Raw genomic sequence first — 23,382 nt, 5'->3', positions numbered from 1 at the left:
TGTTATTTACAACCATTTTTCTTAAGAGTGTATAACTACTGTAGAAAATGTTTAAACTTAAGACATGAAGAATGAATAAACGTGAATAAAAAATGCATAACATCACAAAATGTAACTTTTTCATACTCCCGCAGAACAGGTACAGCTTCACTGCTCACCTTGAGGATCTGCTAAAGTAAGATCTGGCAGAATCTGAATGATCATCCAGCCATGCCTTCACTTTCTCGCTTTCCTTTCCCATCCTGAATCCCAGTCTCTGGGTTTTGGCCCCTGGGGTCCAGAGAGGTGAGAAGAACCATCCAGCACTGGTGATGACACTCTGTTCTTTCTCACTGTCATTCCTCTCCACAAACGAACCCTTCTCTGCATTCTTCCCCTTTTTACCAGACTTGGATCTGGACCCTTGAGACCCCCTGCGGGCTGAGGTGACTCCATACCTCCCTTCAGCAGGCAAAGAGGGCAGGGACTCCGTATGCAGACATGGCATGTTTTCTCTGGCCTTTCTGCTCTCCAAATGAAGATGCAGAAGTTGCTGGACCTTCCTGAAGGAGCGATGAAGAGAGATGAAAACACTGATGCACGGTCTGTATCCAAGGAAGGTCAGAGGATTAAACTGTGCTGTCACCAGCTACACCAACCTCACAACTCCGCACAGTAGAGGTGGGGGCTAATCTGTTACATAAAACTAATCCGAGAGATAACACCAAGAGGTTCTGTTACACCCATTCAGGCAACAGGATTAGTGTCCCAGAGAACTATTAATGACTTTGCACTCTTTTCTTTAACTGCTTCTACCTGCCAAATAGCTATTAGAAAATGTCAAGTGGACATAAATAGACAAATCCCACATGATCCAAACCTAGATAAATAAGCAAACTGATTAAAGACTGGAACAGAGCATGAGGACACAGTGATTAATGAACATGACAGAGTTTCACTGAAAAAAAATAGTAAAATTTGCGTAATTTTTCTTTTGCAAGTTTTTGCACACATATTTTTTAAGTAAAATTTAAGTATTGAATTAAGAACTACTTAACGTAAAATTAGCAAAGGGAATAAGTCAATTTAAGATTTTAGAGTTTGATGAGTAATTTTGGTATCACTTTATTTTGATGGTCCCTTTTGAACATTCTGTTGACACTAAGTCATGTTGCAACTACATGTCAACAAACTCTCATAAGAGTATTAGTAGACTGTCTGCTTCATATCTACTAACTCCTTATTGTGATGGTCTCTCAACAGATATTCTACTGACTGTAAGTAACTTTGCAACTACATGTCAACTTATTCCAACCCTAACCCTACCAGTCAACTAATACACTACTAACAATCTAATGAGAGTTGGCAGAAATGTAAGTGCAATGTTAATTAAAGTCAACAGAATGTGTTAAAGGGACCATCAAAATAAAGTGAAACCGTCATTTTTACTTTCAATCATGGTTTGTAAACTTTAATCAAACAATGAAACACTGAAAAAAGCCATGCTATTGAAGCATGTGTAAGCAAGTAGACAGCTTGTTATTCTTTTCAAGGAAATATGTCTTCTCAAATATAGTCATTACTGACCATCTCAAAAAAGAGTTAGCAGATATTAATCAGACAGTCTCTAGTCTACTAATACTCTAATGAGATTAGTAGACGTGTAGGTGCAACATTACTTGTCAACAGAATGTTCAAAAGTGACCATCAAAATAAAGTGTTAGCCAGTTCTGACAGTTGCAAACATATACAAACTAAATGTTATGGAATAACACCCAAAAAAACAGTGTGCTTAATTGCAGAAAAAAAGGTGTTCTGTAGAGACGTTCCTTTAAGGTCACACACAGATTTTCAGACTTTCAGACCTACTCACACACCTTGTAGCTTTGAGAGAGGGGAACACAGGAATATTTTACAATAATAAATTTAGGGGTGTATAGTTAAAATCAGTCTCAGTCGATGGACTAAAACATACACTGTTTCGGTAGTAACATGAAAATGCAGGACACTTTTTTTTTTTACATAAAGTTTCATGACTTACAAAGAATTATTTTTTTTTTGTAACTTTAAAAAAAAAAAATCTAAAAGATATTTTTAAAAACAACAATGTAATAAAATGCTAAAAAAAAATGCAATATTGTTTTCATAAGTTGAAATTTAGGGGTCAGGGTTCGGGACAGTCACCTCCCAATTGAAAGTACTCAATAAATGATTATTTTATATATATTAAGCTTACTGATATTTTAAATATTATTGTGGGTTTCAATAGATAATTAAAGGATCTTAGTAAACGGCTAAGATTTGAAGTCTTAAATGCTTTTTTTGTTGTTGTTGTTGTGGGACAGCAGTTTGCACCAGTTCTGTAGAATACAACTCGAAAACAGCGAAAAATTTAACCAGTGCATGATGGAAACAACGGGATCATAACTTTGATATTTACTTAAAGAATCCTTGTAAATATAAGAAAACAATTCCAAGTAAAATATAATAAGGTCAACCTTTAATTTCTACAAGCTTAAATATAGTAGTAATATAGAATTTACTCTTTTTATTATTATTATTACCTGAACTATTATTTAATGTAGAAATTACATTTGCTTTTCTGTAGTTTTACTACACCATAAAATCATTTTTATCAGTGTTGTTTAATAAGGTCGAAATGACTTTTTTTTGTGAAATAACCTAACTTTAGAAATAAAATAATAAATAAGTGAATAAATAAATAACAAAAAGCACTAAAATATTACTGTATAAACAATAGTGAGTGCTAAAAACTAAAAGCTTTGTCTAGGAAAAAATGCTAAAACATTTAAAGCCTCATATTATAATATTCTGTATATTATTTGCATAATATATATATTTTTAATTATAAACATTATGATTATGACATCATGAATTTCAAATGAATTTCACTCTGTAAAGATGTCATTAGCAGGAATTTCCGAGGATGTGGTGTTTGTTTCAACAAAAAAAAATGCAGATGCACTCAGAAAATCTTTAACCACATTCCTTTTTCTAGAAAGCACTTCCCATTCCCCTAAATTTAACAATTGCAAACTACTACCGTGCAACAGGTTATAGCTGGTTTGAGAGGGGATTCCAAAAGTCCTTATGTTAAAGTGATGCAATCAATATGGCGTAGTCTTGATTTGAACATCATGAGGTTTATTTATTTGTTTGCTTGCTTAAATGTTTATTTTTGTAAAATTGTCTTTTGTGCTATCCACCACACATGCAAAGTTGGTTGATTGTGTAACTGCAATAAAGTAATAGGCTAGTTAACAATTACTTGTTTACATAGGATATATAGGCTAATGTATTTTATATTATTTAGACACTTATAGGCTATAGTTTGACAGAATGTTCTAATTCAACACGCCATGGGGAGTCAATCTAACTTAACATTTTCTTATATTGATATTGTTTATTTCTTACTCCTTAACAGTTTATCAGGCTCTTAATGATTTAATCTATGCCATCATTGGAATATCTGAAGGCCAGGTTTTTCCATTACTCATCATTAGAACCCATTGGCTCTTGATTCTGACTTATACTTGCTCTTATGAAAAAGTACCATAGTTCTTATAGCATTATAATATGGCTAGCCTATCAATCATTACCAGGCCAATAATGACTTTTTTATTAATCTATATTGCATTTGTTATGAGAAACAACAGCCTTTAGAAACAATAGCTACAAGATGCCACTGTTAATTAATATAAATCTATAGGGAAATAATCTATTCCATAGGCGTAAATCCCAGGGGGGACAGGACTAAAAGGGTTGTCCCCCCTAAAAATATCATTACAAGCCACTCTGTGTATTAAAAATAATATAATGGACATATACTTAAAATAATTGTGTGAGTAGTAAAACAAAATAAAGGCAAAAAAAAACGTTTTAAGTTCAGAAATGTTTTGATTCCCCCCTCCCTTTCCTCACAGTGGTTTGGTCCACTGCCTGCTTTCCTCTTTTACCGACACACACGAGTCCAGTGAGAGAGAGCAAGTTCCTCAGTAACAGTTGTGTAATGTGTAAGTAACTTAGGCTGTCAAGGCTATTTTATTCTGTATTATTTGTGTCCCCTTCAAAAATTGCTCTTGAGAAATTTTATGTTTATTGTCCCCCCCTACTGTTAGATTAAATTTACGCCCCTGATCTATTCCCTTTAACAGATTATCTATTATAAATTCTACAAATTAGACAAAATTTACCACAATAAATAAGCCCACAGTAAAACGTGATAAGTTATAGTAAAGGTGGTCATGAGTAGTTTAAAAAAATATTTTAATAGGCTATTATGTTAGTGCTGGTGCAAGATTATGTTTTCTCCTCTTTTCATCAGTCTTTTTAGTTTGTGCCTTTTTTTAGATAATGTTTGACTTTCTTCATAGCATTTTAAAGTGGCAGTTTCTCAATAGAATTCAAATAGATTGCATATTTTACCATCAGCTTCGCGATAAGAATGGCTCGCGCAAATCACTTCTAGAGCGCGCTGGTGAACGCGCACAGAGGGTGATTCGCGCGCCGCTCGTGCACTAGGGATGGGCGATACCTCTTATTTTATTCTCGATCCGATACCGATATATTTAAGCCCAGTATCGTCGATACCGATACCTCTAAACTAAACTGATCTTTTAAATGATTAAAAGAATATAATCAGTAATTATACTCACTTAATATTAGATTTTAAAGCCATGATTTTTTTTCTTTTACATTTCATAGACCTTTTTTTGTTTACACTGTCAGAAATAAAATATACTAAAATTGTATTTTAGCCGTTTACTGGGGCAGTAATCTCAAAGGTGCACCTATACCCCTAAAAGGGAGCATATTAGTACAAGTATGCATGCTTTAAGGTTAGATAAGGTGTACCTTTGAGGGTACCTCAAGAAAAATAAACATGGTGCTACATAAGTACTAAAATGTATTATTATTATTGCCATGGTAAATCTGTGGTTACTGCAGTTTTACCACAAATACTGTGGTAAACTGTGGTTACTGTAGCCTAATAAAACCATGGTTAATTTTTGTAAAAGGTTGCCAGGATGTTGTACCCCTAAAGGTGAAACTTTAGCATATTTTTTTCTGTCAGATTTATTAACAGCAATTACAGAACATAACACAATCTATTTGAACTTTCAACAACCAGTTTAAATAAATTTACTTAACTACTTAAAAATAACTATTTTATTAACAATTCTATTTTAATATATTTTAAAATATAGATTAAAATTCATCTGTGATCAAAGCTGATTTTTTTTTAGCATCATTACTCCAGTCTTCAGTGTCACATGATTCTTCAGAAATTATTCTAATATTATTTGCAGAAACATTTCTGAGTATTGCTGCTTCATATTTGTGTGGAAACCGTGATGCATTTTTCAGAATTAATTTTATATATAACGATGATATGTAGTAATGTAATAATGTGGCAATGGTTTTTTAAGATCTACTTATGCTTCTGGGAAACGCAGCCCTATTTGAACAAACTGAGCCATGTGTCAGCAGAGAACGCTGTCTGTGATTGATTGGTTCTGTCTTTCAGCATTTGCGTGTGTTCCGATGAGCAGGAGAAATAGCTCTTTCCAACACAATTATTCGCTAATATAGTATATTTTCCCACTTAGAAGCTTATTTTATGCACCAAGTTTCTTGATAAATAAAATTAGTGGTTAAAATAATGCACTTTAAAATCTATATTTTTATATGAGGATCGATCCTTTCGATACAACATCATACAAAAAAAAAAAAAAAAAAAACTACGCCCCTGGAAGCAATTACTTCTAAAGTCTACTAAAGTAGGCTACACCAAGTACAGTAGTGCTGAAGTATATATAATAAAATGTAAAATAATTATGTAAAGTGTAATGCTCACAAGTACAATACAAATGTCTTGCTGTAGGCTATATTTTATTTTTGTTACTTTATTTTTTATTTTTTCCTTTGTATTTTATTTTTCTTGTGAAACTGTCCGGCCAAAACATCTCTTTGAAGATTGATTTGATATTAGCGGCCTCTACTGGTACTCTCAAGAAATAAAAAATAAATAAATATATAGAAAGCCAAGGCATACTTTACCTGGTAGATGTGACATGACGAAATTTCTGTCGGCTGGTTATCACGGATGATGGCGATCTGCATCCAATTCATCGGCCTACATAAGTAGGCTACTGTACAAGTGGTAAGAGAGTACATTAATTTCTGATAATCGTTTACAATAGGCTAACAGGTTTTTGCTGCTTTTAAGCGTTTAAGCGGCACCAAATAGAATTGTAAAAAAATAAAGACTGTTTCCAAACAGGATTTATGTTCATTTTAATGCATCATAAATTACTTGCATCCATAGCCTACCCCTATTTATTTATTTATTTTTTAATAACCTGAAAGGTGCGGTCACATTTAGCCTACCTTGCTTAGTGAAATTTGATTTCGCGGCCAAAATCCAATCCTCTCTCAAACGTGGTTTTCGGTTGCAGTTAAATTATTTTACTCATTAAATGAGAACCACTCATAAATAAGAAATAGAGACCAATTAATTTACTTAACTCTTATTAATTTGCAAGTTTTTTCTTTCTATCCCAGCTTAATTGTTGAGCCTTTATTATTTATTTATTTGCACTTATGAATGACATTATATAAAGTGTGCCTATCTGTATCACTAAATTGGCATAGCTTTAGTTACCTCATTTTTGTTAGTTTTTTTTATTAAATGTTTCCTTACAGAAATACCAAACTCAAACAAGAAATGTTTACGTGTAGATCTACTATTTCCTTTTTTACTTTTGACAGTTTATTGTGCAATCCTAAACTTTCCCATCATCCTCCTGTGTATTAATATCTACAAACACTAGAGGGAGCAACTCAACAAGATTTCACAGCATCTTTCATGCCTTCCTTATTTCCCCATACTATTTCCTTTCATTCAGTTAAACCTCTTTTCACATACATGTACATCTCCTTTGGCTTACCTCCAAAGTGTATTTTTGTCCTTCCGTCATTTGCATTTCCTTTCATCTGCTTTCCGTCTTCCATCCCTCCCTTTTTTGATGTCATCTTGCTCCATTTCCCATCAGTCTCCTCGTGTCACACGTCTCACTCCAGTGACTATCTCTGGCTCCACCGCATCCCAGATTCTCTTGCCTCCATCTCTCTGATTTCCCCATCTCCTCTCCTTTCCAGGCTCATTCCTCTTGTCACCTGCAGTGGGAGGTGCGGCCGAGGGGAGCTGGGCTCTGATTGGCCGAGCAGGGAGGAGGCTTCTGTGACATCGTGATGCTGTGCAGATGCTCAGCAGCAGTGGTAGTCGAGAAAGACAGGCTGGCGGTATCCTCTCTCTCTCTCTCTCTCCCTCTTTCTCTCCCTCCCCCCTCTTTTTCATCTTTCCTTTCCCTTCACGCACAAGCACGCATACACACACGCGCACTCCGTCACACTGCAGCAGAAGGGAGAGGACACACCGTGAAGGCCTCTCCTCTTCCTCCTCATCCCTCCCGTGAAAGGCAACCTGTCTCTCTCTCCTCCGCTATCCTCTGCTTTCTTTCAAGGACTACTGCACCCAGGAAGCGCCTGGAAAAGGACCTACCGCAGCACGACGGATCTACGGATCACTCACACACCTACATCCTCTTTTTTTCCCTCTGCGTTTCTTGTTGCCAGGCAGTGTTGGCTGAGCGTCAGGACGTGCGCTCGAGCATGTGTGCGTATGACAAGGTGCTTTTCTCCAGCTGACTGAACTGTGGTTTATTCATCCCATTTCTTCCTCCCTTTTCCCCGTGGCATCCTCGTCGCTCGCCGCTCGTCTTCCTCCTGACAAAGCCGGACCGTATCCCAGGATGCCGTGCGGCAGGCCACTCTGCTAGGCCGCAGCAGCATGGGCAAAGCACCGGGGGGGTGGGACAGCACGGATTGGACGGCTCTGCTCCGGACGGGCGCGCTTACGCACTCCGCCGCTTCCGATGGGTGAGGACGGCGAGAGCCCCAAAATCAATCACAGCTTCCTCCGAGACTATGTCACAGAAGGTATGTGCACACACCTGCATGATCCTCCTTCATTGCATAGAAGAAAAAAACACATCCCCTTGCCATTACACACACACACACACATACTCAACCGTAATTTGATCCTGTTCACCTCTCTGAAGTCCTGAATATAACCTTGATCTCAGCAGCTGTGCGGTAAGGTCTTTTAATTCAGCTGACTCATCAGACTTTGGTCACCTGGTCCCACCACACACCTGTTATTCGGTTACAGCATGCATTAGTGAGTCTGTTTTCATTCAATTATTGGGCACTGTAAGCCTGCCAAAATAATGCATGTGCAAACAGAACCAAGATAGTCTTACATTTCATGCATTTGAATGTGATTAAAATCATGTAGCATGTAGAATATATTTAGAATTTTTCATCCAAGCAATTGCATATTATTCCTAAAATTGTCTAGCAGTCATTTGTGTCTTTTGCAGGCCTTACCGTAATCACGTTACAGAGCAGAATGCTTCATCAGGAGCAGGCCAGGCTGTTTTATTTAGTGGCATCGTTATTGTACTAGCAGAAGCAGGAGCATGACATGCTGTTTATCAACTATTAGGCTGTACAGTATGAAGCCATATGCCCAGATGAAGCTCTTGAGTAAAAGTGTTTGCGTAGACAAAACTACAGTTGTGCTGTGCTAGCACATGCCCATGAACTTCTATTACTTTAGGTAATTTGTACCGTAAAAGATTTTTTGGCTGGGACCTGCCACCTGCAGTTGTTCACTTACCTAAAATCTGTGAATTTTCTATTATGGAAAGTAAAATGGCAGGGGAAATTTTTTTAAATATTTTTTTATTATTTGTTCCGAAGATAATAAGAATGGTAATAATAATGCATATTAATAATAATGTATTGTGTGTGTGTGTGTGTGTGTGTATGTATATATATATATAATTTTATTTGTATTTTTTTCACTGATAATTTTAACACCATCTTCTTTATTTCTTTGTAGCTGATGTCATTTCTACAGTGGAGTTTAACCAGACGGGGGATCTGCTGGCCACAGGGGATAAAGGGGGGCGAGTGGTCATCTTCCAGAGAGAGACAGAGGTAGGTCAGACTGTGAGCAAAGCACTGCAGTGGGGAATTGATGATTGGGGAATAAAGCAGTGGACTGAATTAGATGGTGAACAGTTGGACTCTGGGGGAGGAAAAGAGCAAAGGTCATATGGGTAAAAAATATGGTGCTGCCAAAAATATCACACACGCTTTTAACATGCATTTTGTAGCTCTGTAACATAGGGTGCTGAATATGTATGTGGTGATTTTAATTTCCTTTGCCCAAAGAGCCTTATGACAGAATTTAAATAGATCAGGTTTAAAATACTTCTTGAAGACATATTATCAGATATTGACTTTGATATAGAGCAGTCTGGTTCACAGATCACTGTAAGGTCTTCTCAGAGCATTGAATCTTTTCAGTGTATTAACCCAGATTTTAACCTAGATACTGAACAAAACACACTGTTTTATTTTAAATGTACTCACACTGAAAAGTCAGACAGTAAAGAGATCCACTGTTTATTTGCTCTTTTAAAGGACATTTAAAACAAGCAATACTAGCAATAATAAGTCTAAATTGACAACCGATAACAGATTTAACTTAAAAAGGGAATGTCATGTTGTCATGTATGTTGCATAAACCAAACTGTTTGTTAGAATGTTAGAAGCTATTTTTAGGAAAGTAAAATTAGAAATCAGAAATACTTTAAACATAAAATGTTACGGTCCCACTTTATATTAGGTGGCCTTAAATACTATGTACTTGCATTTGAATTAATCATTTGGTACAATGCACTTATTGTGTACATACATGTTTTTACATTGTACTTATATTTTTAAAATACCTATATGTAATTACATCTGTAATTAATTTATGTAATTACATTTATAATTACACTGTTGACCCATCCCTTACACCTTAACCCACCCTTAAACCTACCCATACCACCAAACCTGTCCCTAACCTTACCCGTATCCCACCTCAATAGCAGCAAAAGTGTTTTGCAATACAATATGAACACAATAAGTACATTGTACTTATTTTTTGATGTAAGTACATAGTAGTTAAGGCCACCTAATATAAAGTGTGACCAATTTTACTATTATTTATGTGTAAGCATATATACTTTGTATTTGGATCTTCTTTCTTACTGCAGTCTAAAGGTGAACCTGAGGAGCTGGGAGAATCGGGTGAGTATAATGTCTACAGTACGTTCCAGAGTCACGAACCAGACTTCGACTATCTGAAGAGTTTGGAGATTGAGGAGAAGATCAATAAGATCCGCTGGCTGCCACAGCAAAACGCTGCCCACTTTCTTCTCTCTACCAACGGTAATCACACCACTTCCTGTCCATCAGGAGTTAATCTAGCCTCATATTTGTCCATGTAATCCTCCTAATTAGAAAATAACCCATTCATTTTAAGACATAATTTAAGGCCTAATGTTAAAAGGCACTGTGATTATTCTGTGCAAGAAATCCATACCAGATATCAGACTGAAATAGTTGGGTTGAATTACATTACACATTTCTATCATCTGTAAGCACCATTGAATCATAAGACATTATTAAAAGTATAATAAGCACAGGGCTTAAAGTTCTCCGGCATGCAGCGTTTGGCTGCGAAAAAAAAAAAAAAAAGACTTGTTGATATCACTGTCGAGTCCATGAGTTCGCCTATCAGTGGTATGAGAGGAGCACAGCTTTCACTCTCAACCAAACTAACATTACTAGCCAATCAGAATGTTTTGCTCTTATAAACACGAGACGTGCCGCGTGTAATAGTAGGCAGAGTCGCAGTCCTGATGAATGGAGAAGCGCGACAAAAAGCTGCGAGGCGCGATGGTCAAAGTCCATCTAGCGCATATTTACATGGAAAAACTAATTAAAAAGCACTTTGTAAACAGCTCAGAGTAATCATGTCTTCTCCATAAGAACGATATGATTGCCAGAACAAATTTACCGAGCTTTTTGTAAAGGTCCTGTTCACATATGATCTAATGGTATTTTACGAGTAAAGACTGTATGTGTGAAAGGAGCTAAACTCTTCCTCTGTATGCTGTGAGAATTGCTTAAAGTTCATCTGGGAAAACAATGTGCATTATCTCACTAGATTTGTAAAGTAAATCATTTATAAACCTTTGCCAACACAGGAGAATAAGTCAACCTATGTCTAAATGCCATGTTGTACATCGCGATTTCAAAATAAAAGTTTCTGCATGTGGCCAAATATTAAAATTTATTGGATTAAAACATCGTTTAATCACGCTGTAAAGTGAACGTCACCGGGCCGTTGGCGCCCTCTGCAGGTATTTGTTATAATACATAATTTACTTAAATTGGTTATGTTCATATGTATAGGCATATTACATTATGTATTTTAACTGTGTTGTTAAATAAAACCATGTAATTACTTGGTTTTGATATTTTATTTGAGCCAATTATTATTGCCTCATCGTTAGTTTATATATAAATAATCATACTACAGCCTGGTATTTACTTAGGTCTTTTTGTGTTAATAAAAATATCAGATTACTCAATTGTCAAAATGATCAGTAGATTACTTAATTACCAAAATGATCATTAGTTACAGCCATAGATTAGTTAAAATATTTCAAAATAAAACTGTATTTTCACTTTTTGTAATTAAAAGACAAATATTTTGTCATTTAAAATTTCTTAAAAATAGCATTAAAATTGTCTCATTCTAGTGAACCAATTATCTGTATTTTGTGTCATCTCGTGATCTAAGTATATTGTCACAGCCCTAGTGTTGATAAGCGGTGGTATACCTCATAATTTTCCAAGTGTATGATATAGCTTTCATTCTTCAGGTCAACCATATATTCATGAAAAAATTCAGTTTGAATAAGGAAAGCAGTAACTTTGCCATAGTATCCTTTCAAATGTTTAAGTTGCAACAGTCATTGCATGCTTTGCATGTGCTGCACCCTCCCCCTTCCCCTGGGAAAAAGTTCAGGCTCAGGATCTTTTTTTGCTTTAACCCCTGTAAGCATGAACAATGCCTTTCAAGGCCACTTGCATTAGAAAATGCCATATAAATATGTATTGATGTTTTGGTATAGAAAGTCTCTATTATAAAAATGAATGGCTGATAATTTCTCAGGTATGTTCCAACAGATAAAACGATAAAGCTATGGAAGGTGAGCGAGAGAGACAAGCGGCCAGAGGGCTACAATCTGAAGGACGAAGAAGGGCGAATAAAGGACATCTCCACCGTGACCTCATTACGGGTATTTTCACAGCTGACATATTCAGTCCGGTGCAAAAAGATGGACTGGTCATTATTGACATTATTGGTACATTATTAGTTGCTATGTTATATAGTGTTACCCTTATATTGAGTAAATAATCTACAATAAAAGAAGACTTCTGATGCTAAAATCCATTTCCTTCAAGGTGCCGGTCCTGAAGCCCACTGACCTGATGGTCGAGGTTCGGCCGAGGAGAATCTTTGCCAACGGCCACACCTACCACGTCAACTCCATCTCAGTCAATAGCGATGGCGAGACATATCTGTCTGCTGATGATCTCAGGATCAACATGTGGCACCTGGATATCACAGATCGAAGCTTCAGTATCCTTCATGTCAGAAAAAAGAAAAGATAAAACAAAACGCAGCCAGCCATTATGAATGACACTTTAAACTGGCTTATATATAAAACCAAAATGTTGCATCAGTAGAGTGAATATGGTATAAAATTGTTCTGTTCCTGAACTGGATTGCTTTGATTTCTTTGTGTTCCTGTGACTGGACTGAAGGCAGAGGGTTTTGTGTTCCAGATTGCGTAGCTCCTTCTTCTTTTGTGCAGGGCTCTGACCTAGAAATAAAATATCTATGGAAACGTTTAAATAATTCACCAAGGAAACACTCTCCTCTAAAACACATAATAGCTGCCTTCAGGAAAATTGTAGGTTGTGTGCTTGTGCTTGCATGTGTGTGTGTGTGTGAGTTCTCAGAATAATAATCATGCAACTGTAGAGATTTACACCAATCGGATGTCTGTCAGAATGTGCTTGCAGTTGTAGATCTTATGTGATCGGTTTCTTAAAAAGGGAACAAAAATATCATGAAAGTGGTCAATATGACTCTTTTATGACCAAACAGACCAAACTTTAAGCCATTATTCACTGAAAATCTGCATTCATGAGAGTTCATGAAAGAAGTAGGAATCTCAAACAGAGAAGAGGAGCTTTCAGAGCTGTAAATCAGAAGCTTTCCTTGACCCCTTCCCCTCTCAGACATTGTGGACATTAAGCCAGCCAATATGGAGGACCTGACGGAGGTGATAACAGCTGCAGAGTTCCACCCACAGCACTGCCACCTGTTTGTATACAGCAGCAGTAAAGGCACGCTACGCCTCTGTGACATGAGAGAGTCGGCGCTCTGTGACAAGCACTCCAAAAGTGAGTGCATTACTTGCCATCCCGTTCAAAAGTTTGGGTCCAATAAGAAATAAATGCTTTTATACACCAAGGAATGCATTAAATTGATCAAAAGAATCTTGAAAAATAATACATCACAGTGTCCACAAAAATATTAAGCAGCACAACTGTTTTCAACATTGATAATAACAAGAAATGTTTCTTAAAGCACCAAATCAGCATATTAGAATTATTTCTGAAGGACCATGTGACATTTTTATTGTTTTATTGCCTTGGTGAGCATAAGAGACTTCTTTAAAAAACATTAGCAATCTTACCAACCTTAAACTTTGAACGGTAGTGTATACCGTTTTATATGACGTGCACACTATTACGGTTAACATGGAATCAAAATATATGCTTCATTTTGTCATTTAATAATTAGTGACAGATGCATCTCATATAACTATGCCCAAACATTGCCTTTAACCTTTCATTTCTTTATGCCCCTAAAATCTTTCATTTCAGAAATTCTTCACTTAGCCAGAACCTGTTGGAAGTAGCTTAGTTAAAAAAGACAGCGGGAAACACTGAAAACAATTAAGAAGAACAGCTGTGCTAGTTGCTGGGGAAATTCACGCAGATGTAGTGAGGTTTAGACTTATAGCTGCATTAAATGATAAGCAGACCACAGCTTTAAAGATGTTGTATTGCTGTCATTAAGTCATTAAATGTAAAACCATCATTCCCCAGCAGCTTCTGACAGACACAAAATGCCTGGTGATTGATAGCTAAAGTGTTAAAAAGTTGAGCTAAATCGCATGGAGGCTCATCGTGCTGATAAAAGCCGCCCCATCCTAACTATTTCAAGTGACTCTGAGCTCAGTTTGAATCTGTTACTTCTCTTCACCTCAGTCTTTGAGGAGCCAGAGGACCCAGGCAATCGATCTTTCTTCTCTGAGATCATCTCGTCGGTTTCTGATGTTAAGTTTAGCCATAGTGGACGTTATCTGCTCACCAGAGACTACTTGACTGTCAAAGTATGGGACCTCAACATGGAGAAGGGCCCAGTGGAGACCTACCAGGTGGGTAACATGCAGGTCTTGGTATATGTCACCAAAAACACATGATATTTGCAGCACATATACTAGGCTAAACTATTTCTGGTTTATGAAGATGTTTTTTTTTTTTTCATGTGCAGTAAGACACTTTTTACATTTCTATTCTAGTAAATCAGTTCATCCTAAATGGTCCTCTCCTGTTGTTGGGAAGTTAGTGTTATTTATGTACTATTATAGTATTTTAAACAGTAGTATATTTATATATTATAGTATAGTAGAAACAAATTTATATTATATTTTCATTTTTAAGTTTACAGTTTAGTATTTTTGTTGTGCTTTTTTTTTCATTTTTATTTATTATTTTTAATATTTGTATTTAGCTTTATTTTTAGTTCAGTTTTAGTTTTAGTAATTTTATCACTTTAACTTAAACTTGTTTTATTTCTGTTAGTTGCCAATGCATCATTTCTAAGTTTTTCATAAAATATTTATATTTAATTTAATTTCAGCTTTATTTCAATTAACACAAATTCATTTCATGATTTTTAGTTTTAGTTATCAATAACAATGCCAATTGAATCAATTCTAATAGACAATTTATGTAAATGATAAGATTTAATAAACAATTGACTGGTTTGAGTCCCTGTGCTCCATTTTCGGTCTTGTTTATATATATTTTGGAAAATTTAGTCAAATTCTGCTGTTCATCTCTGTCTTCAACTCTGTTATATAATTTAGAGTACATTCTTGTTTTTAGTTGTATTTATTATAAACTTATGTTTTTGTCTGATGTTCTCACCCTAAATGATTCATCAACAGTTTCAAAGCCGTTCCCCAACACGTATCATCCCAGAAATGATTTTGCAATGCATTTTAGAATTAAACATGATCGAATTTTAGAATGACTTTCAATATGAACATTCCCTTGTGTGTCAGGTTCATGAGTACCTAAGAAGCAAACTCTGCTCTTTGTATGAAAACGACTGCATCTTTGACAAGTTTGAGTGCGTCTGGAACAGCACAGACAGGTAACAACTTCTGAGGCTTTGAATAATCATATTTTATGCAAAATAGGCTTATTTCCTGGTTTGTACTCATACCTTCTTTTTCTTCTTTCTATCTTTCTCGTATTTCCATTATGGTCTGTATCCTATTGATTTGCTCATTTGTTCCTCTTCCAAACTCTTGTTTACTCCGCATACCCGTTCTGTTTTATACACATCATGCTTTGCTGTCTCTCACCTCACCGTTCCCCCTCCAAGTGTAATCATGACAGGAGCGTATAACAGTTTTTTCCGGATGTTCGATCGTGAAACCGGTCGCGGTGTAACCCTCGAGGCATGGCGTGAGAGCAGTAAACCGCGTGCTGTGCTACGGACTCGCCGCGTTTACACCGGGGGCCGGCGTCGGCGGGGTGACGTGGGTGTGGACAGTCTGGACTTCACAAAAAAGATTCTGCACATGGCTTGGCACCCGGCTGAAAACATCATCGCCATTGCAGCCACTAACAACCTCTACATCTTTCAGGACAGGGTCAACGCAGAAAACCTGTGACAAACCACACACACAGCCACACACAAACCAACATGCACATATATCAATATTATACTTTAAAACACAGATTCTTGGTCCTGTGGAGATGGACCCTGAAAGTAAACAGATGGACTTTGCAGTTAAGCCGTTCCAGGAGAGCAGTTATGTATAGCCAATGACTTTATGTGATAACTGTTGGTTAATTACACCACCAAGAATGTTGCCGATGAGCTACGGTACGTGGAATTTACGATCGACATCACAGTTAGCCAATCCCGGACTGCTTCGATATGTGATGGATGGTGTTGACGGCCATTCCCTGACTGCGCTGATCTGTGATTGACAGCTAATTTGGGCTGAAGACCAGGAATGAGACCGCTCCACTCCTCTGTGCCAGGTTGCCATGGAGACAGGTTACTCTGTTGTCATGGTAACAAGAGTGCTCTGAGCAGTCTTCCTATCACGTGCTTCCCAAAAACTATCCCACAATGCATCTGCTACACGAGCACTCATTTTACTTCACATCAGAACATGGATGCCTATATGAACCAATCGCTATATCTCGCACTTGGAAGAGGTTTATTAAATTCCAGTACTTGTCTCATGCATCCTAACAAAAGGATTGATCTACTACTTCATCAGAACACTGTCTTAACCTGGTTACACCTCAAGATGGGTTACATTTACACCTGTATGGTAAGAAAAAAAAAAAAAAAAAAGAACGAGGATATATCACACCACTAACACGCTTTTAAAAAAGCCTCCAGCAGACATGCGTTAGGGTCAAGCTCTGATATAGTCTCTGGTTACACAGATTTCTGGGCTCTCACAGTGAAGCACTGCCTTTTTATGTATGATTGTAGCTACTCTACTGAACCCTCAAAAGGAAATTTAAACAGCCATGTTGGAAATATAGATGAAAATACTGACATGGGCTACAAAACAGTGCAGAAAGCATGAAAAATCAGTTTGTTAATTTAAAGAATATTCCAGTAAATGCTTTACCACAAACAATAATTTTGACACATTACTCTGTTTTATAAAAAAAAAAAATGTAGAGTAATGTACTTTCAGTGGAAGTCTGTGGGACATTCTGAAGGGTTTAAAAGCAAAATGTGCAGCTTGTATTTTTGTTGAAATGCTTATATGAATGGTTACCAACCTTTTTGACTCCAAAGCCCCTCATTGTCTCATTGTCCACAAAAATATCTGAAGACCCTATTACTTTTACAGTTGTTTGTGATTTACTGGGTAAGGATTTTATAAATATTTTTAACTCACAATTTATACCCAATAAAATATTTCAGAGCTTGGCATGATTAGAAAATAATGTATATTCATCATAATGTATATCAGAGTTTTAAGATTTTATTAACATTACTTTTACAGGTCTAGGAATCACACTTTTAAAATTAGGCTACCTTATATATGCAGGTTTTACAAAAAATGTTGGAATGCTAGTTCTTTAAAGAGAGAGAGAGAAAAAAAAACTATTGAATCGGTTTATTTAAAAGGGGTGGTTGATTATGATTTCACTTTTTTAACTTTAGTTAGTGTGTAATGTTGCTGTTAGAACATAATGTCTGTTTTTTTTTTTTTTAAAGAAATCGCTAAGCACTACAAAAAAGGCTGGTAGGGACTACAATGAGCTTCTTCCCGGGTTTGTGACATCACTAACCCGATGTTTACATAAACCCTGCCCCCCGGGATCATGCAACTATCCATAATGGTAAGGGGCTGTGACGTTTCCGGACAACGAGCACTAGGCGTCAGCGAATCACAACATACTGGGCCAGCTAACCAATCTGAGCCTGATTGCTTGTTTCTTAGGGAGGGGCTTCATAGAACCAGGAACTCAACAGACTGTTTTGACGAGAACAGAAACAGTGGTGTAGAATAAAGGTAAAATATGTGAAAATAATGCATTTTTAAAAAACAAAAACAAAGCATGAACACTGCACCCCATAAACATAAGCCTTCCAAAAAAGCTGATCAACCAACCTTTAAAATTAGGCTTACTTGTGTATGCAGGTTTTACAAAAATCGTAGGAATGCTGTTTTTTAAAGCAAAAAAACAAACAAACAAACAAAAAATAAAACAGTTGAATCAGTTTATTTTAATGCTTGTTTTGTCTAATTTGAAGTCGTCTTTGTTGAGGCCCCCTAGTGGGCCCCATTCCCTGGTGGAGAGCCACTGGCTTATATTTAATTCTTCTGTCCAAAGGTTATATGTCAGCTACAAAGTTGTCAAAATCTTTTAGTTGTGGGACACTGGTCTAGACTAATGAACGTCTGCTCATGCATTACTAATGTAATTCCTGTCCCTTTTTTGGGAATATGATTTATGATTGCACAGACAAGGTCAGTTATTGATTTGATCAGATTTATTAGTTTTATTTTAATATCAAGAATACTGATGTTTTGAGACTATACTTTCAAAAGGCATTTAATTTTTATTCCCCCTATTATTATATGCTAATTCCTTGCTCCCTGGACTTCCATTATAAGTGCATTAACATAGTTGAGGACGTGTCAAAATTGCGTTTTGTGGCAGCATGCCAAATAGCTTATCTTTGAAAAAAATATCGGTCCCACTTTATATTAGGTGGCCTTAACTACTATGTACTTATATTTAAATTAATCATTTGGTACAATGCCCTTATTTTGTAAATACATGTTTTTACATTGTACTTATATTTTTTTAAATACCTATATGTAGTTACATCTGTAATTAATTTCTGTAATTACATTTATAATTACACTGTTGACCTGAACCCACCCTTAAACCGACCCATACCACCAAACCTGTCCCTAACCACCCGTATCCCACCTCAATAGCAGCAAAAGTGTTTTGCAATACAATATGACCACAATAAGTACATTGTACTTGTTTTTTGATGTAAGTACATAGTAGTTAAGGCCACCTAATATAAAGTGTGACCAAAATATCTAAAATAGCTTATCTTGTATTGAATTTGGAACGTTCCAATATGTAGCAGCTAGTAAGTGGATAAACCATGTGTAAATGTGAATCTCTGCACACTGTGTTTTCAATGACCACACAGGTGTACATGTAACTCTCTATCCACTGTAGAAAGAATATGGCGAGTTATCTTTTGTTTAAGGTGCCATTCACCTTCTGGGTGACTGTTTGTTTGGTGTAGATGTGGTAATGAATTGTTGGGTGTCTGTGTAGACTATGACACGGAGGTCAGTGATTGTTTTTGCTATATGAACAAGGCTGAATGAATGTAACATGCTTTTAATGAATCCATTTTTAAAGTGTTATGATGTTAACGGGGTGCTCTCAAACTGACGAGCGAGCTTGCTTGCTTGCTTTCTCATTTTCTCATTTTCTTTGACTTTTCTGTCTTTTCTGGTGTTCACGTGTTTGTCTGTCCCATTTTTCTAGTACTCTTTGCTCTACATATACTGAGGCTGTGCCTCTTACAATCAGTCCCTCTACTCTTATTTTTACATTTGTAGTTCATTCACATCATTTTTGTACCCTGAGACAATGATTCTCCGCTTTTTTCACTCTGTTCCTCTCTTTCTCTCGCACACTTTCATTCTCTTACATCCTGTTACCATGGCAATAGGCCTTCTGCCATTATGCATTCTCACATGCTTTCCTCTCAGACATGCAGTGAAACACACACTCACATTCACAATGCAACCAGGGAATAATAGCTTGAGTTTTTCAGGGCACACACACACTCTCTCTCTCACACACACACACAAATTAGGCCTATACATGCAAGCATACACACAAAAACGCATGTTTATCATTATCCAGTGTTACTAATGTGTATATCTATGATGCCTAAACATATTCTATTGACACTTAATGAAAAAATAAAAGAGGCAAATGGAGGAATGTGATTAAATTAATATGACCTCTGTATACCTCCTTAGTTTAATGTTTTGTTTTGTTTTTTTTCATTTTTTTTTTCATAGTGCTTGTTTCTCAGTCTATCTGTCTGCTTCTGGGTATTTAACACAAACACACACGCACGCACACACACACACACACACACACCTGATATGCTTATAGTGAGCTAACTGCATACCATGCAGCATCAGACCTTAGAAGGACAATAACTGTGAATCTTAAAGGCACTTTAATTCATTTTTACATTTTCACAAAAATAAAAACCTAATTCCAAACATAATGTAAACAGGTTTTACATCCACTTGTCATAGAACCTTTAAGGAAAACATCTGTGTGGAGATGGTTTTTCCATTTAACAAACAGTAACATCATAAGAGTGCAACAAAGTGTGAGCTGTATGATTGTATGCAGATTTGTATCAATGATGTAGACTCATGTTATTTAAAAGACAAAAAAAGGGAAAAAGTTATTTGAACTAACAAATAATAGATAAGGCTCATGTTCACAGAAATACTTCATTTGATAAATACTCTAAATACTAGACAAGTATTCCATGCATTCTTATTCATGACAAAAAAAAATTGAAACAAAATCACACAAATATGTGAGTAAAGATCCTTTGCACATAAGATCATAATCATAAATGAGTTATAAAGGTCAGGCTGAATTTCTGAAGGTCAGAAACATTGGTTCAAGATCAAATTTGATTTGCAAATCTGCCTTTTAAACATTTTTCTATGTAAACGTGCATTAGAAATCTTTGAGAGAATGCAGAGAATGCTAATTTGCACAAAACTTGCTGAAAAACATGGTTAATCTATGGAATGAGGGCAGTTGAAAAAAACACTCAATGGATAACTTAAATTTTTAATTTGTAGCACTTGTAAATAATGAGTAAATTTAATTTTGGGTGAACAATTTTTTGTAGACAGATTACATTAACTTTTATCACTTTACAATAGAACTGTCATTAAACTTATCATTAATGACAGTCAAAGGTGTAGAATAATTATGTTTTTATGTTGTTAAAAAAGCATTTACCAAAGCTGCATTTATTTGATCAAATATACAGTAAAACAGTAATATTGTGAAATATTAATAACATTTAAAATAACCATTTTCTATTTAAGACATAATTTATTCCTGTGAAGCTAAATCTTCAGCAGCCATTACTCCAGTCTTCAGTGTCACATGATAATATTTGACCTGAAGGATCATGTGACAATAATTCAGACATTGTAAATTGTAATAATATTTTACAATATAACTGTTTTTACTGTATTTTTAATCAAACAAAAGCAGCCTAGATGAGCATAAGAGAGTTAAAAAAAAAAAAAAAAAAGTTAATAGCTATGGAAAAGAATCAAGCTAATATAAAAGAAACTGATCAATTTTCCCAATGCCACAACAATAACACATGATCTCTAACATAACACAAGAATTAATTTTTATGTTTCCAGAAAAATGTGCAAATTGTGTTTGGAGTTTGACAGCTCTTTTAAATTCCTCCGACTCTGAATAGGAAAAAACTCCAAACATTTTGACTGTGATTGAGATTAATGTATCTCTGTCTTTTTTTCTTCCTCTTTACACATTGATCCTAGCACAGAGAAAAGGAGCAAAGAAGAAGTCAAATGCAAATTTAATGGCTTTAAGCATGGTTTTCCTCCAGTTCCGTTCAATCTTGACCTGTCGTCCCTCAGGCACCAATGACGAGCTGCAGTCCAGACAGTGTATGGCTTTCAGTTCAAATGCAGGTAATTTGGTACCCAACTTCCCTTCCAGCTTTGTGCTGAACTCTACCATGCTGCCTGGATCGAGGTTCAGTAGCACCTGTTTAAACTCGTGACTCGCCATTAGGAGGATGTCACCTGCCGGATCGTCAAGTTGCGTGACTCCATCCACCAGCATGCCGACCGTCACCTCAAAGCGGTAACTGTTGAAGCGTTTAACATGGCATTGGTGTTTAGCAAAGGCCTTTATCCGACAGAGCTCTTTCTCTTCCTGCTGGAGGAACAGCATTGTGGCATTAACAGGCTCGACTCCCGTGACATTCGCAACCGGAGACGTATTATTCTGTGCTTCACACTTCGGATAAGCCTCACCATAGAGACACCGCAACCAGTCTCCCATAAACACCGGTAGCAAGTTTATAACAGACTGAGCTCCGTTTTCCATCTCGACTACACGAACACGACGGAATATTCCTGTCCAGGTGACACGATGACCTTCCAGATGGCTGCATAAGAGCTGTGTTTGAGCCATTCCGTGATCCTGCCAGGCACGTGGGCCGCACAGTGTACCATATTCCTGCCAAGTGATTGTGGAGTTATACACCTTTAGACCTTCAGCATTATAGACATAGACACCGCAGAATAAAATCACCGTAGTGATGCACAGGAGGATCAGTTTCACCGGACCTCTGTGGGTGATGGAACGGAAGACATTTAGGATGGACAGGCTGAATCGAGTCCAGAGCCGCAGGATCACAGGGACGGCACACACTGCCAGCGTCACCAGCATTTTGGTCAACTCCAGCTCCAGGAACCACTTAACCACCTGAATCAGCAGCATCGCCATCAGACCCAAAGCCAAAACGGGTAAGGCAAACAGGAAGAGGAAGTAGGCCACACATGTGCGGATAAGGCCAATGGTGGTGGAGTTCTGCAGCAGGACCACAGAGAACTCGCACCACGTGAAGCAGACCAGGTACGGCACCAGGAAGCAGTACGTCCCTCTGAATCCCCTCATGCGTGCCATACTATACATTTAAAAAAATATTAGGTTAGGTACTGTATGGTCACTGTATCAATATATATTATACTAACTTGACTTAAGTGAGGAAACTGTTACTTGCCCTATTGGGTCAGTGCTATATTTTATTTATTTAAAAATAACTGTGACACTGGTTATGATATTGGTTTCTTCTAGGTAAAATTATCTAGCTGGCTAGCATAGATGAATAGCCATCTCGAAAATATGCAAAAATTAATTGTAGCATAATAATGATTTAAAAATTACTAATCAGTTAGCAATGATTTGACATTATGTCTTTATTTTCCAGCAAAAGTGTTTAATTTATTTCCTTTGTAATTTTTGGCCAATTTTCCTTTGTACAGAAAATGAAACATTTAATGAAAAAATATGTGTTTGAAATGTGTAATCATAAATAATATTTTTAATAATCTTCCGCTATTATTGCAAGTTTTCTTTGTGAAAAAAATGTACATTTCATGAAAAAAAAAAAAAAAAAACATTTACGTGTGGAAAATGCATAAATATTGAATAATTAGACATTAAAAATGTTCATGTAAATAAAAAATTAAAAATTTAAACATACATTTTTTGGCAAATTTTCTTTGTACAGAAAATGTAACATTTATGAAAAATGTGTGTGTGAAATGTATAATCATAGATAATAGTTTTTATAATTTTCAGCTATTGCATGTTTTCTTTGTGAATATATATATATATATATATATATATATATAT

The 23,382-nt window shown here is 36.3% G+C and overlaps 3 protein-coding genes across 7 annotated transcripts in view; 1 reads left to right on the top strand and 2 right to left on the bottom strand.

The window, feature by feature from the left end:
* Positions 1-7,155, bottom strand: part of pde5aa (phosphodiesterase 5A, cGMP-specific, a) — a 20,720-nt gene extending 13,565 nt beyond the window's left edge. For both annotated transcript variants that reach the window (XM_058779872.1, XM_058779951.1), the window contains exons 1-3: positions 6,951-7,155; positions 6,061-6,152; positions 159-542 (exon numbers count right to left, since the gene is read on the bottom strand). In XM_058779872.1, coding sequence (XP_058635855.1) covers positions 159-487 — 329 coding nt within the window. In that variant the 5' untranslated portion in view covers positions 488-542; positions 6,061-6,152; positions 6,951-7,155. The remainder of the gene's footprint in view (positions 1-158; positions 543-6,060; positions 6,153-6,950) is intronic.
* ppp2r2ca (protein phosphatase 2, regulatory subunit B, gamma a) lies at positions 6,038-21,702 on the top strand. Of its 4 annotated transcripts, XM_058780345.1 has the most exons (11): positions 6,038-6,163; positions 7,162-7,678; positions 7,798-8,001; positions 8,969-9,066; positions 10,176-10,350; positions 12,160-12,272; positions 12,439-12,616; positions 13,282-13,446; positions 14,320-14,489; positions 15,402-15,493; positions 15,728-19,862. In XM_058780345.1, exons 3-11 carry the CDS (start codon positions 7,938-7,940, stop codon positions 16,017-16,019), a joined length of 1,347 nt encoding a protein of 448 aa, XP_058636328.1. In that variant the 5' UTR covers positions 6,038-6,163; positions 7,162-7,678; positions 7,798-7,937; the 3' UTR covers positions 16,020-19,862. The 4 variants fall into 4 exon arrangements, with proteins under 4 accessions (XP_058636328.1, XP_058636411.1, XP_058636334.1 ...); XM_058780428.1 differs by lacking the exon at positions 15,728-19,862 and adding an exon at positions 21,594-21,702 and having other exon boundaries at positions 7,162-8,001; XM_058780351.1 differs by lacking the exon at positions 7,162-7,678.
* Positions 18,070-23,382, bottom strand: part of wfs1a (Wolfram syndrome 1a (wolframin)) — a 12,614-nt gene continuing 7,301 nt past the window's right edge. The window contains 1 exon segment of the mRNA XM_058779751.1: positions 18,070-22,651. Coding sequence (XP_058635734.1) covers positions 21,478-22,651 — 1,174 coding nt within the window. The 3' untranslated portion in view covers positions 18,070-21,477.

Source organism: Onychostoma macrolepis, chromosome 01, assembly GCF_012432095.1.
Source record: "Onychostoma macrolepis isolate SWU-2019 chromosome 01, ASM1243209v1, whole genome shotgun sequence".
NCBI lineage: Eukaryota > Metazoa > Chordata > Actinopteri > Cypriniformes > Cyprinidae > Onychostoma > Onychostoma macrolepis.
Note: the sequence above shows the minus strand (reverse complement) of the source record. Positions and strands in the feature narration are given on the sequence as shown.